Raw genomic sequence first — 12,709 nt, forward strand, 5'->3', positions numbered from 1 at the left:
TGGGCAGGAATAGGACAGAGATTCTCTGCCATTCCTGTCTGGATACCAGAAGGAACTATAATCGGATTCTTTCAAAGAGAGATGAACGATGCCTGGTCAATCTCACAAGCAAACTGGACTGACTACCTGTACACACACTGTGGCAAAATCACGAAGCAATAGATACTTCTATGTTCTTATTTCCAGGTTTCTCTTTGTCTCTGAAAAGAACAAAATTTTACTGGAAATAGATGTTTACCTCATCTCCCTGGAAGCAAGCAGCTGGCAACTTCCCAGCGACAGGTGCAGAACTGACTGCTTGTCCCAAACGCTGCACTGAGCACACTTCACTGGAGTGAATGACAGTGTCCTATTTGTCGCCAAAAAGCTGTCTAGATCAGACACACTAAGTGTGGATACTAGGTTCTAAGGCATTCCCTTGTTAAAGAGGAAACAAGACTGGAAGCAACAGGTTACAGGGCTCTACAGTTCACAAGTACTTTCATTGGCACAATCAAATTTCATCTTCAAGTACTATTATTTGGTGCAAATCCTGGCCTGTGAACAAAGTCACCTTTACGTTGGATTCACAGGGACCTGAAATCCCAGTAGAAGGATGCCCGAGGTTCAGTTCTAGGGGAGTGGGAAGCAAAACACAACAAGCAGCTGCAATATTGCTAAATGCAGATCGTGTGTGGAAAGCATCACTGTGCCACATCAAGTACACGGTATTTAGTGCTTGGGGTTTATGCCTACCAGAAAACAGGGTGAATTCTGCTGGAAGCATCACACAAGAAATCCAGCTAGGGACAGAAAACTTCACTCTCAGCTCCAGGCATCTACTTGGTGCACAAGATCCCTTGGTGTGCCAGTCTGGCCTGGAACTGCTGGTTGGGTGGCTTTATGGGAGGTAGTTGCACCACCTGCTGTCTGCTCCAAAGGAAGTTACAGCATCTATTAGAACACTATTAAAGATGATCATTATTAACAAAAGTTTTCTTCTTCAGAACCAGTTTTTTGCAGAACATGCTCTTGATTAAAGTCATCAGGAAAGACTTTGTATCTGAAAACTATGAAACAAGATAAACAGAGGGACAGTCTAGCCAAAAAGGTTCATGTTCTCAAACACAATACGAGAAGCTCACTTTAACAACCAGCTCCTCTCAGGAGAAAGACTGTGCTGTTACGCCTGTGGGAAGCTCGCTCAGGTTAACTTTCACTCCAAAAACTAGCATTGGACAAAACTTTCAGAGAGGTGAAAAATCTGCCATGCAAAAAACCAGCCACCTGCCCAAAACTACTTGTGGCTTAGCAGAAAGTAAAAAGACACATCTTAACTCCTGCACCATTCTCCTTCCCCGAACAAACTTCCCCCTAGTCCTGGAGATCAAGGATCCTGTTTATGGGCGAGTATTTTCTGTGCCAGGCCTCAAAAGTAATTTGGCATGCAGTAGTAATGTCAGTGTGGGTCTGAAAGGAAAGCTGAAAGATAAACCACCTCTGCTTGATGAAACATAGGTGCATAATGTGCAGACAAAAGGGAATCAGAAAAGGTTTATTTAAAAAACAAAAAATCCCCCATCAAATACCCACATACTTTCTGATAAGCTTATTGCTCAAGTTCGATCTCCTGCGATACTGCTCTCTCTCCCCTCTGCCTGCAGGACCAGAAGCGCTCATGCATCCCTGTCCTTCTTCCTGCCAACATAATTTGGCTATGTTCAATTGGTCCCAAATACCAGCACTTAATTCTGTTCTTACTACACACAGAGAACACATAGGTCACCAGGCACAAATGCTCCTTCTCACTGGGATGAGTCTACAGATTTATATATAGTCATCTGCTCCCAAGATGGGAGTGCCTACTTAGCAGAACCATAAAGAAAGGCTGGGAAGGTATTATCTACCTTCTCTTTTGAAGATAAAGCCTAAACAACACTAAAAACATCCCTGAACCGCTCAGCCTGCACTCCAGACATATCCACGCTCATTCTGCACCTCATGGTCTACAGTCTCAACATGTAGCCGTCAGGATTCCTTTATAAGCTTTCTATAGCAGTCTCACCATGGTGTTCTACTTCCACTGAACGAGGGCTTGTCTTCCAGGTTTGCTCTGTATGAAAGGGATAGCACCTGTTTCTTGTGCAGCACCTCCAGATCCACACTGCAGCAGAACAGCAGGACTCTCTCACCGAGCCCTGGCTCTCCTTTCGGTGGTCACAGACAGAGACACTCTTGGACCTTCCTCCTAGACAGCTGTCAGGCAGGTTTGGTAAGAACAGAGCAGGGGGCTTTGTGCTTCATGTTCAGTGTTGTGGGATTTCAGCATCCTCTTCCCCCTCCTCCACATGTTCAGTGTGGTGCAGCAGTAGCTCCAGGTCAGGCTCAGAACTGGCCTCTTTGTGCAGCTCCAGTGCTTTTTCACCTGCATGCAGACAGCCCATTTAGTGACAAACTCGCTAGATTACCCATCAAACCTGGCGCTGGCAAGGAGCTGGAACTAGACAAAGCTCCTAGTGAAGCTACGAGAATGCCTACAGAGGAACAGAAAGGGATTTAAAACAGAATCACCTTTGGAATTCATGGCTTTGAGAATGACATGAAGGGAGATTCCTGAAAGGCAGACAGCAAGCCCAGCCAGTTCAAGAGACTGAGGCGGTCTCCCAGCAAACGTGTGGCGAGGAATAAAATGCAGATTTCCTGTGGAAACAAAAAATGCGACAAGTGGTAGGGCAGGACCTGAGGAGATATGCATGAGATGTTTTACAGCTCAAGCCTTGATCAAGATGCCAGGCTACCGATTTCCATCAGTGCATTCTTCCATGCACAGAGAGTTCTAAAACCAGTTTCCAGAAACAGAATGACCTCTTAAACTGGGATGTGGGTTTTTAAGTCCTCTGACTGCATGGCTTGGCCACATGGGAATCCCGTGACTTCCAGATCAGACAAATTTCACACCTCACCATTCAGCTCAAAAGCATGTGTGCTAGATTCCTCAAAGGAGAGGAGGATTGCCACGCTAGGTTAGAGACAGCTCAAACCAGTGGTTAGTTCACATCCAGGTCTGACGCAAGAGCATATCCTTCACATCCCTCCTCCCTCCTGCACTGTCCACTGCCCATGAGGCCCATGTGTTTTAGTCTATCCCAGATCCCACCAAACTTTGGACCTTAATGGAATTTTTTACAGAACAGCCACTAGTCTCTGCCCCTTGCTGTCAGGGACCAAGGGACTTTACTGCAGAGACTGCAAGACAAAGCATCAAGCTCCTGTGCAAGGAAGACCAAAGTAACAGATTATTTCTAAGGCTCTACAGAAGTTCCCACCACATGAGGCCCATTAGGGATGACCTGGTACTTGCCTTCTAGTACTAGCACAGGAACCATGCCTTACCTTAAAAATGCCAGCAATGGAAAGGATGAGGCTAGATGTTCTGGAAACAAAGAGGAATTCAGAAAAGCCTAGACCAAAGGCAAGAATTCCACCCAAGAACAGCTTCCCTACCAGAGAGAAGGGCAGTCCTTCTTCATGGAAATGGAAGAGCTTCTCTGATATGGACAAAGGCAGGCCTAGGAACAAGACAGTGAGTAGCAGAGTATCTTTCCCAACTCCCAGGACTCTTCACAACAAGGTGGGCATGGGCTGCTCACATTCCAAAATAGCAGGATATGGAGCCAGTTCTTCATAGCCCTTACTTCCACAAGTGTGGCAGGCTACTATTCCTACGCATTCTTTAACGTTCTGCCAGCATAAAGAATATCCGAGTCCTTATGATTTCAGGTCTCTAACTACTTTGTAAAGTTCATAGCTGTTCACTTATCTAAATTGATCATCTCCAACAACAAACTGCTAAGCAATCTCCCCAACCGCTCTATAAAGCTATCCCTGCTTTAATAAACTCACGCACCCTCAAACACTGCAGAGTGGGAAAAGCCCCAGGAACATGAGCGGCTCCAGGTGAAACATGATATCAGTGGGGTTCTGGAGCCTCAAAAGAGGAGAATCAGTAAGAGACCAGGTAGCAACAAGCCATGGAATACACATAGGTCCTACAGCCTTTGTTAGTACCATTCCTAGACATACACCTTATTTGTAATGCCCACACCTGTGCTGCTGCAAACGCCAAACTGCCTTCATTACCCATCAACACATAACCCCCGCCCCAAGTTTCAAACACTGTCCCTTACACAATGTTTTGTTTCTGCAGCAAGGGCTACCACCTCCTTACTCCCCTCCCCATTACCAGCACCCCCACACACACTTCCTAACACCCTACATACGTAGTTCAGCCTCCTACATAAGTATCTGCGTGAGAGTCCAGCGAATACGCCCAAGGGAAGAGGCACACAGCACCAGCACGAACCCCTGCGCGTTAAACTGTGTGGACCTGGAGGTGAACATGAAGAGCTCCCTGGCGGTGAGAAGAACCACCAGCAGCAATGCCAACCTCTGGGTGAGAGCAAGAGTCACTACAGACTCAGGGAGCTGAACAGACACATCCCTTCTTGCAGATTCATCTACATAACTATGTTCTTCCTCTACTTGTATGCTTCCTGTACATGTACTGCCTATCAATTTCCCTGTGCCTGACCTCTTCCTTCCCTAAAGCGTTGTATGGGACCCTTACCACTTCCTCCAGCTTGAAGAGCAGTGAAAAAAAGCAGGATGAAGAGAATGGCAGAGGGTTTGGTCATCGTGTAGCTGTAAGGACCAAAATACACTGTCAACCTCCTCTGACTCCGACGTAGTCCTTCCCAGCAAAGTACTATCAGGAGCCAGACTACCCACGTCTATGTTGCTACCAGCAAGCTATCTAGGAACCTGCACACCAGCCCCTCTGAGCCACACACCCATTCAAGAAACTGACCCTGACAAAGCACTTTCTAAACCCCATCAGCAGGCTCCCAGGGAAGATGGTATTTGTACTCACAGGGAGACAGTGATGCATACGAAGCTCCAGTTACTCAGCGCAATATCCAAGGAAGTTGACAGAGCTAAAGAATCAAAGAGAAAATCCTGAAGTTAACTGTCTTCCGCTACATAAAAAATGCCCAAGCAAAGCCCTGCTACTTGGCCACAAACACAGAGAGCAGAGCAGACCCTGGAAAACACCCCGCGTTTTCCTCAGGCTATCTCTTCAGCACCCACACAGCACAGCCATCGTCAGCTCTTTCAGCTTCTGGCCCGCTGCCTGCGCCTTCAGTGGGGCTCAGCACCGCGCTCGCTGAACACGGGCTACACAAAAGCGCCGAAGCAGCCCTTGCCCTCCCTGGGGCTGAACGCACCATGTCTTTTTTGCCCGTGTCGGAGCACGGTAATCAGTCAGCAGGAGGGCCACCGCAAGCTGCCTGAAGAAGTAGCCTGGCACCTACCTCGGCACGCACCCTTGCTCCTGCGGCGGCTCTCGTGGCGGTCTGCTCTCCCCGGTACCAAGCTCGCTACAACAGCGAACCGTTGTGCTGACCCCGCGCCCGCCACGTCACAGGCAGCACGGCTACGGGCGCGGAGGACGCGTGGGCGCCGTGTGACTGCAAGCCTCGCCAGAGACCGCGGCCCGGGCGCTGCTCTGCGGGAGGCGGCACAGCCGGGACCGGCCCGACACCTCACACGGCCGAGGAGCCGCCGGAGCCCTGTGCTGGAGGCGGGGTCTGCGCCCCTCGGGCCGCCCGCGCCGCGGCAGCCGGGCTCCGGGGCTGCCCTGCACACGGCCCCGCGCCGCCGTTACGGTGACACGCGGCTTGCACGGAGGCGGCGTACGGGTCCTCCCGGTGAGCACCGCCGCGCCCCCGGGTCCCCCGCACCGGCCCCGCAGCGCACCCAGGGCCCCGGCCCGGAAGCCGCGGTCTGTTCTTCGCACCCCCAGCCCCCGCTCAGCGCCCCGCTCCCGCCCCGCCGTACCTGCGGGGGGCCGCCCGGCGGAGGCAGTCGGCCCAGGAGAGCGCGCCCCGCGGCCGCCCGGAGCGGCAGCGCGCCAGGGCGCGGGCGTACGCCGAGAGACCGAAGGTGAGGAGGAGGTGCGGCAGGGTGACTAGCAGCAGGAAGGGGAAGCTCTGCGGGACCGACGGCCGCCGTCACCACCGCCGCCCGCCCTGCGCCGCCGCCCCGCACCTTCATTAGCCACTTGCAGAAGGTGATGCCGATGGAGAACCCGTAGTACGGCAGCACAAGCGTCGCCCGCCCCAGGGCCGCGCCACCCGCCCCCGCCGCCATACGCCCCGCCCGCCGCCGCGCCGGGGAACGTGGGTGCTCGGGGGGCCGCGCCGCGCCGGGGGCAGCTGCCCGAGTGGGCGGGGCCGAGCGCGGTGACGCGCCGCGCAGGGCGGGGCGGGCCCGGGCGGAAGAGGCGGAGAAGCGCAGCCAGGAGCGCTACTGGTTATTATTGTGGCGCGTACAAAAGTCGTGCGGCGCCGGGAGGGCCGGCCCCGCCCCCCGCAAGCCGGCGGTCCGGCCGCGAACGGGCGGCAGCGGGGCCGGCGCGGGCAGCAGAGCGGCGGCTCCCGCGGTGCGCCCCGGGGCTGCCTGGCCCGGCCCCGCCCCGCCCCGCCCCGTCAGCCGTAATGGTACACGAAGTCGTAGCTGCTTGGTTCCTTGGGGATGGGCGGCGGCGCCTCCGGGATCTGGATGTTCTCCAAGTCCAGGAGCCTCAGCTTCATTTCCATGCTCAGCAACGTGTCCAGGTCGCTTTTAGTCAGCTCGCTGGACATGTCCTTCCCCAAGAGAGCGTTGAGCCCATCAATCCAAATACAGTACTGCAGGGAAAAAGGACACTAAACAACTCCAAGCATAAACGATACATTCTGTTGAATCTTTCCATCTATGCAACAATTTGAGACGCTCCTATACAGCGCCAAAAGGGGAAACACAGGAGGGAGTTAACCTATGGGGTTTGAAAACAACCCACCCCAAAACAGTGCCTCCACAGCGATCTCCCGTGGAAGTCAGAAGCCTAGAGGAAAGCACGGTCCTGTGGCTCTAGAAAGCCGTGAGCTTCTATGGTGGCACACCAACAGAAAAAGCAAAGCTATTTTAGGCATTGATGTCTTACAGAACAGGGAAAAGGGAACAATTGACTGCATAGGAGGAAAGAAAGTAGCAGTCCAGACTAAGGGAAATTAGTGCAGGAGTATTTTTTCCTTGAAAAAGAAAGATAAAAAAAAATAAAATAAAAAGGGAAGATTCACACTAAGCATTAGCAACATTTTCTAAGAATGAGCCTAGCAGGAGACATCTGCTCAAACCTTTAAGGAGAAGCAACTAATCCTTCTTAATCTCTTAAATTAATTGCTTTATATTGCTTAACTGCAATGCTTCTTACCTCATATTTATTAGGTGCAATGAAGTTCAAGGTTTCATCGGGATCATATAAAATGGAGAAGGCCAATTCTAACACTTCCTGAATGAAAAAAGAATCTTTCACTTATGGACTGAACAAAACATCACAGTGCCTTCTGCTTCCTAACCCAACAAGAGAGGCTGCCTTGCCACAGCTCAGTGCACTTTCCCATATGGGTACTCCGAGCAACTCCGAATAGCCTATAGCACAACCAGACAATGCTCACAGCACCTAGCAATCGCAAATGAGTGCTAGGAAAAAGCCCAGATATGAGATGGGTTTTGTAAACAATATACCTGCAGTGTGGAACACCATTTGCTCCAGTTGCTTGCTTTCACAGTCTTCAGCCCTACAGCACTGGTTATTAATTATAGGCAAAAAGGGAGCACTTACCTTGTTCTGTTTCAGTGCACTTTTCTCCTTCATGTGTGGACAATCCTTCCCTGTGACAATGGCTTTGATGTCTGCAACTGGAACTAACAGTGAAAAAGTAAAACTCATGAACAAGAAATCCTAACTAGGAAAAGACAGAACTTTGTTTTCTTTGCAGCTGAGCATTGCTCCCATTTTTGTAGCTCATTATTGCAGTTTTCCAAAACACATTACCAGTAACACATCCTGATGGTTGGCTGTTACAACAAATACGAAACAATTCCAAGACTCAAAGGATTTGGGCAAGGACCAAAAGTTGATCTCATCTCAGTAAGGGCTTCAGCCACAGCTCTTTTTCTCTCATCTCGAGGATGGTTCTCATAACAGCCTCTAGACAGCAGAGCAGTGTGCTCTGAGCAGTAATTGGGACTTACTTTTTTCCTGTAGAGATTCAAAGGTCACTTCCCCCTGCGCATTATCTTCCAGATCTCCATAGTGCAGCACCTTGTGATTCAGAGCCAGGCGACAATACCAAAATCTTTCTGGAATACACACCAAGTAGAGTAAGCTGAGCAAGATCATTCACCATAAGGCCTTACATCCACTGTGTTATAGTCTCCCCACCCAGCCCCTCTAACTCCTCCAGTTCCTCAGCACTGCTTCCTGTTCACGAGGGGAGGGTTGCATTCTTAGAAATGCACATCTGTTCCACCCCAAACTACTGGCTGGTATAGACAGCCCAGGTAACTAGCTTTCTTTTCTGGCAACATGAACATGCCTGCTGACAGATTAATCCATTAGATCTTATTTGCATACAGTTCTCCACATGAAAAAGTGCAGTAGACACTGTCACCTTGTCTTCTGCGATTTCCAATTTTTCGAAAGCTACTTCCCTCACAAAGCCTGTTCAGGCGCTGTTGCTTTATCAGCTCCAAGATCTCGGGTTGGATTTTCTCTCTCAGCTCCCTGGCAATCAAATACAGAAGATTAAGCAGAAAACGGAGGTAATGGCAAGCACAGAAAGCAACTGTTTTTGTTAGGCACTTACACAATAGGTGGTGACTGGAAGTCATCTTGGCTCATTCTCTCAGACTGGCGTAGTCGTAGAATCTCAGAATAGCTCAGGCTGCGCAGTTTGCTCTTGAACTGGTCCAAGGAGTTTGGCTTAGAGGGGAGAGCCCGTGTGATCTGTTCCCTCACAACCTGCATAACCTAAAGACATTGGGCAGGAAGAAAAAGCAATTCACAGTTTTGCTGGTTAATGGCAGCAGTGAACCTGCGGCACAGCTCACGGGCAGTGAAGAACTGACATGGAATAGTGGGGGCCAAAAGTACCAACATACTAGTGACTTTGAAGATCCAGAAAAACAAAGAATGACCTCAGGTCATACAAAATAAAAGTTGGACCATCCTCCCTCACAGACCACGTCAATGTCCTGTCATACCTTCTGTACCCTATTCTTTAACCAAGTGTACAGGCTGAGTTAACACATGCTGTTCTGCAAAAGATTCTACAACAATACCTCTTCTCCACTCTGACCTTATTAAAATCCTCTGCTGTTGCCCTCATTTCTTTCCAAGTCTTGTTCAACAGCTGGATGCAGATGGCAAATAGCTCCTCAAATGCACGGTCATGGGTGAAAAACATGGGGTGATAGTCATTCCGGCCTTCATTGGCTTCAGGAAGAAACAGAAACCACAGCTATGTGAGCATACTGCACAAAAGCTACACTAAGAGTAACTAAAATCCACTACTGTGACAGAATCCTGACGGTGTACAATAGTACTAACTCAGAGAAATTAAGACAGTTCAGTGCTTCATCTCCCCATAGACAGTCTATATTGGGAATGGTTGCTAACCCCATGCTTCACCATGCAAGCCTCTGTGACTCATGCTCTTTTTGTACTAGACCCCTCAAATGACTGCTTGCAGTTGTTTCCCTCCTGCTTTCCTCTGGTAGAATTTCTTATAGCAATTAATTGTCTCAGAATGCTCTTTTGAGACTGTCAGAGCTACTAAACTTTTCTCAAGTTCATGGTGGTTTCTAGAGTTGTTTTTTTTTACACAGCACCCTGCTGAAGCTTCAGGAAGTTGAAACCTTCCACTTGTGTTAGTTTTTCAGGAGAAGCACAGTGCACACAACAAAATTTCTTACTTTACTTTGTTAACAGTATTATCACTGGGACACTGAGACTCCAAGCTCCCCCTGTCCTTATACGGCAGAAGTGAAATTGGTCAGCTTGTAAGCTACTTCCAGAAGCATCAGCCCAGCAACTTGGAAAGCTAGGGTAATAAATAGTACTCACGGAGTTCCCCAACTTGCAAGATCTCACAAAGCATCCTGGTAAGCTCAATGGCACTGCGCCCAAAGGGGCACTCATGCTTATCTTCTCGACTGCTGTTCTCCAGAACAATCTAAAAGAAGAGGATGCAACACACACTAAGAAGAGCTGCTGAACTGTTGGTATCTGCAAAAGCTAGCAGCTTCATTTACCCTGATATAGGTGTCCTGATGAAATTTGGCCAAATAGAGCATATTGTCCAATGCCAGCATCCCTGGAGGAGTCTGAGTAAAATCCATGGCTGGATTGATGTGGTTCTGTGAAAAAAGTGTGTAGAAAGAACCCAAACAAATTAGCTCAAAGAAATTGTGTAAGAACCTTCTCTGACTGAAATTTTACAATTGCCTGTCCATCAAACACTCCGTCATATCTGTCCAAGAGGTAAACCTGGACACCGGCTGACAATGCTATCCAAACTTTCTAGAGAAGAGGCCGATTCCAAGTTCTTCAGAGAACAGGTTCGTATGGTAAGTAAATATCTCCAGAGAATGTGCCTAACGAGCTCTGGCACTTAACCAATCAGCATTTTCATAATGATCATCCCTGGGAGTCTCAGTATAGCTGAATTTCTAAAATTCAGATACAGAAGTACGGTAAAGCGAACAGCTATTTCTGTTCCTCATTTCCCCACAACTCTGACGGAGCTCACTTAGATTGCCTTCACATGCTTTACAGTCAACACTCTCTCTAGATGCATACAGTGAATCCCAGCATCTTGTAGTCCTTGGTGTACATGGCTTTGCGTTTTTCTGTTCCACTGCCAGGGATGGTGTTGCTGTCAGACTCTGCATCAAATGCAATTCTTCTCAACTCAAATATGATGTCTCTCTGTGCCTGAAGGACAGAAGGCAGGGAAATGGTAACATGTGATCAGTCACTAGGGCAGTATTTTCACATAACGCACAGTCCCACCTCTGTCTCCAGAGGTCACACAGTGAATACAGAGAGATGACAAAGGTCATTAACACCATGTAAGAAGAGGCAATCTATTTCAAAACATCAAGTTTCAGTACACTGGGTAATGCAAAATATTTGCATTTTCCTTTAACTGTCCAAAGTTTAGTTAAAGTAAATGCCCAGGCCTTCAGGTAATGCTACAGCACTTCTCCCTCAAAACTACGATGCATTTAAGAACTGAGTAACAGACACCTTAAAAATGCCCAGCTTCCTTGTAGACTGCAAGGAAATGGATAAAATGATGTGTCCTCCACATAGGTGGAGTAATGAGCTTTGACAGCTGTCATCACACCGGTCAAGAAAGGAACCAGTGACCACTTACATCTCTACAAGTCCCACAGCAGGATGGTCATAAGCATACCCTAATTTTGAGAGGTGGTTTTGAAACATTATGCACCATCTGCTGTCAATTCTAGGAAGTAAAGTAGCTCAGGAATAAGGCCCCTTGTATGTCCTATTCTGTCAGATCTTACTCAGCGCTAATAGTGACCTGATCATTGGGATCCATCTTGGTCATCATTCTCTCTTCCAGGAGATTAAAGGTCAGGACCTGCAGCACGTACAGCTGATGTGCCATTTCTGTTTTAATTGGGCGGTTTCCTCTGATCACATGCTGTAAAATAAAGGACAGGGTAGAAATTAAGGGAATACAAACAAAAACTTAGATATTAGCTACAGGCATATGGCAGGCTGCATGTACATCTCTGTATGTGAAGACTCAGCTGTTCAACCTCCATATTCCATCAGAAGCATAATGATAATGCTCTGTAACAGCAGAAAGAAGCATCCTGATAACTCCTTTTTGAACAAGTGGCTCCAACCTTTGAAAGAGTCACTTTTCTGGAATTGCCCTGAGGGCAGCAGAGTTTACACTCTGCACAAGTGAAACCTCTATTGAGAGAACATTAGGAAGCACTCTGTCATTCCAGACATACTTACATTCAGGATTATAGACCTCAGGTGCTTCTGGGCAAATGCATTAGCCATTTCCTGTTGTGGAATTTAGAGATGAAATAACATGAGTGAAATATAAACAAAAAGCCCACATTGGCAGAAAGGAGAGAAAGAAGGAAGCCTATGAATTGGGCACAGCAATGGCACACAACAAAGTGCTTTTACTACAGACTGTCAATTTAGCATGGCACCTCACCACAAAGCAAGCATCAAGTTGGGATGCAAGGGTCATTTTTACCATGACAGAACTCATGGGTGGCTCCCCTACAAAACATCATTAATTTGGAGAAAGCACTAGTGTAGTCAAAGAACAGAAGAAAATTTAGCTTAACGTTGGACATCTAATGATACACTTCCATATCAGGAGATAGGGCAGCAGAGAGCATACTGTGGGTTGCCCAGAAAAATCTGTCATCTATAAGAGGTTCCTTTGATTAGCATTTCAAAGCTTTCCATTCCTAGGTATACAACCAAGATAACAAGGGCTAGAGGATGGAGTTTTCAGGTCTCCCTCTCAAAAGCTCTCCCTCTGAAATTTACATTTTCTTTGTCTTAATTCCTAAGGAGATGTTCAGGAGTTAGCTAAAGGACAATTTGCAGAAGCACTTCAGTTTACAAAAATAAAGGGTAAATAACTTTCATGTGTAAAGGAAAGCTTCCAGTTTCCCTCTTTACTGCATGGCTTCCTTCCCCAGATGAGGAGGGTCTCCCAACCATCAAGTCATGATGGGAAACAGTCACAGCAGATGCAAGGATCTGCTGCAAGCCTTC

The 12,709-nt window shown here is 48.2% G+C and overlaps 1 protein-coding gene across 12 annotated transcripts in view; it reads right to left on the minus strand.

Moving 5' to 3' along the window:
* Positions 1-1,507: 1,507 nt before the first annotated feature.
* Positions 1,508-12,709, minus strand: part of ELMO2 (engulfment and cell motility 2) — a 30,649-nt gene continuing 19,447 nt past the window's right edge. For 5 of the 12 annotated variants that reach the window (XM_055723054.1, XM_055723044.1, XM_055723047.1 and 2 more), the window contains 16 exons: positions 11,924-11,974; positions 11,475-11,597; positions 10,727-10,861; positions 10,180-10,284; positions 9,992-10,100; positions 9,225-9,361; positions 8,733-8,896; positions 8,538-8,650; positions 8,119-8,226; positions 7,706-7,788; positions 7,295-7,372; positions 5,878-6,728; positions 4,910-4,973; positions 4,607-4,680; positions 2,551-2,679; positions 1,508-2,404 (listed from right to left, as the gene is read on the minus strand). In XM_055723054.1, coding sequence (XP_055579029.1) covers positions 6,528-6,728; positions 7,295-7,372; positions 7,706-7,788; positions 8,119-8,226; positions 8,538-8,650; positions 8,733-8,896; positions 9,225-9,361; positions 9,992-10,100; positions 10,180-10,284; positions 10,727-10,861; positions 11,475-11,597; positions 11,924-11,974 — 1,407 coding nt within the window. In that variant the 3' untranslated portion in view covers positions 1,508-2,404; positions 2,551-2,679; positions 4,607-4,680; positions 4,910-4,973; positions 5,878-6,527. Of the gene's footprint in view, positions 2,405-2,550; positions 2,680-3,372; positions 3,549-4,606; positions 4,681-4,909; positions 4,974-5,351; positions 5,474-5,877; positions 6,729-7,294; positions 7,373-7,705; positions 7,789-8,118; positions 8,227-8,537; positions 8,651-8,732; positions 8,897-9,224; positions 9,362-9,991; positions 10,101-10,179; positions 10,285-10,726; positions 10,862-11,474; positions 11,598-11,923; positions 11,975-12,709 lie in introns of all 12 variants that reach the window. The other 7 variants (XM_055723052.1, XM_055723049.1, XM_055723045.1 and 4 more) reach the window with 7 other exon arrangements.

The sequence above is a fragment of the Falco cherrug genome, chromosome 10 (assembly GCF_023634085.1).
Source record: "Falco cherrug isolate bFalChe1 chromosome 10, bFalChe1.pri, whole genome shotgun sequence".
Taxonomy (NCBI): domain Eukaryota; kingdom Metazoa; phylum Chordata; class Aves; order Falconiformes; family Falconidae; genus Falco; species Falco cherrug.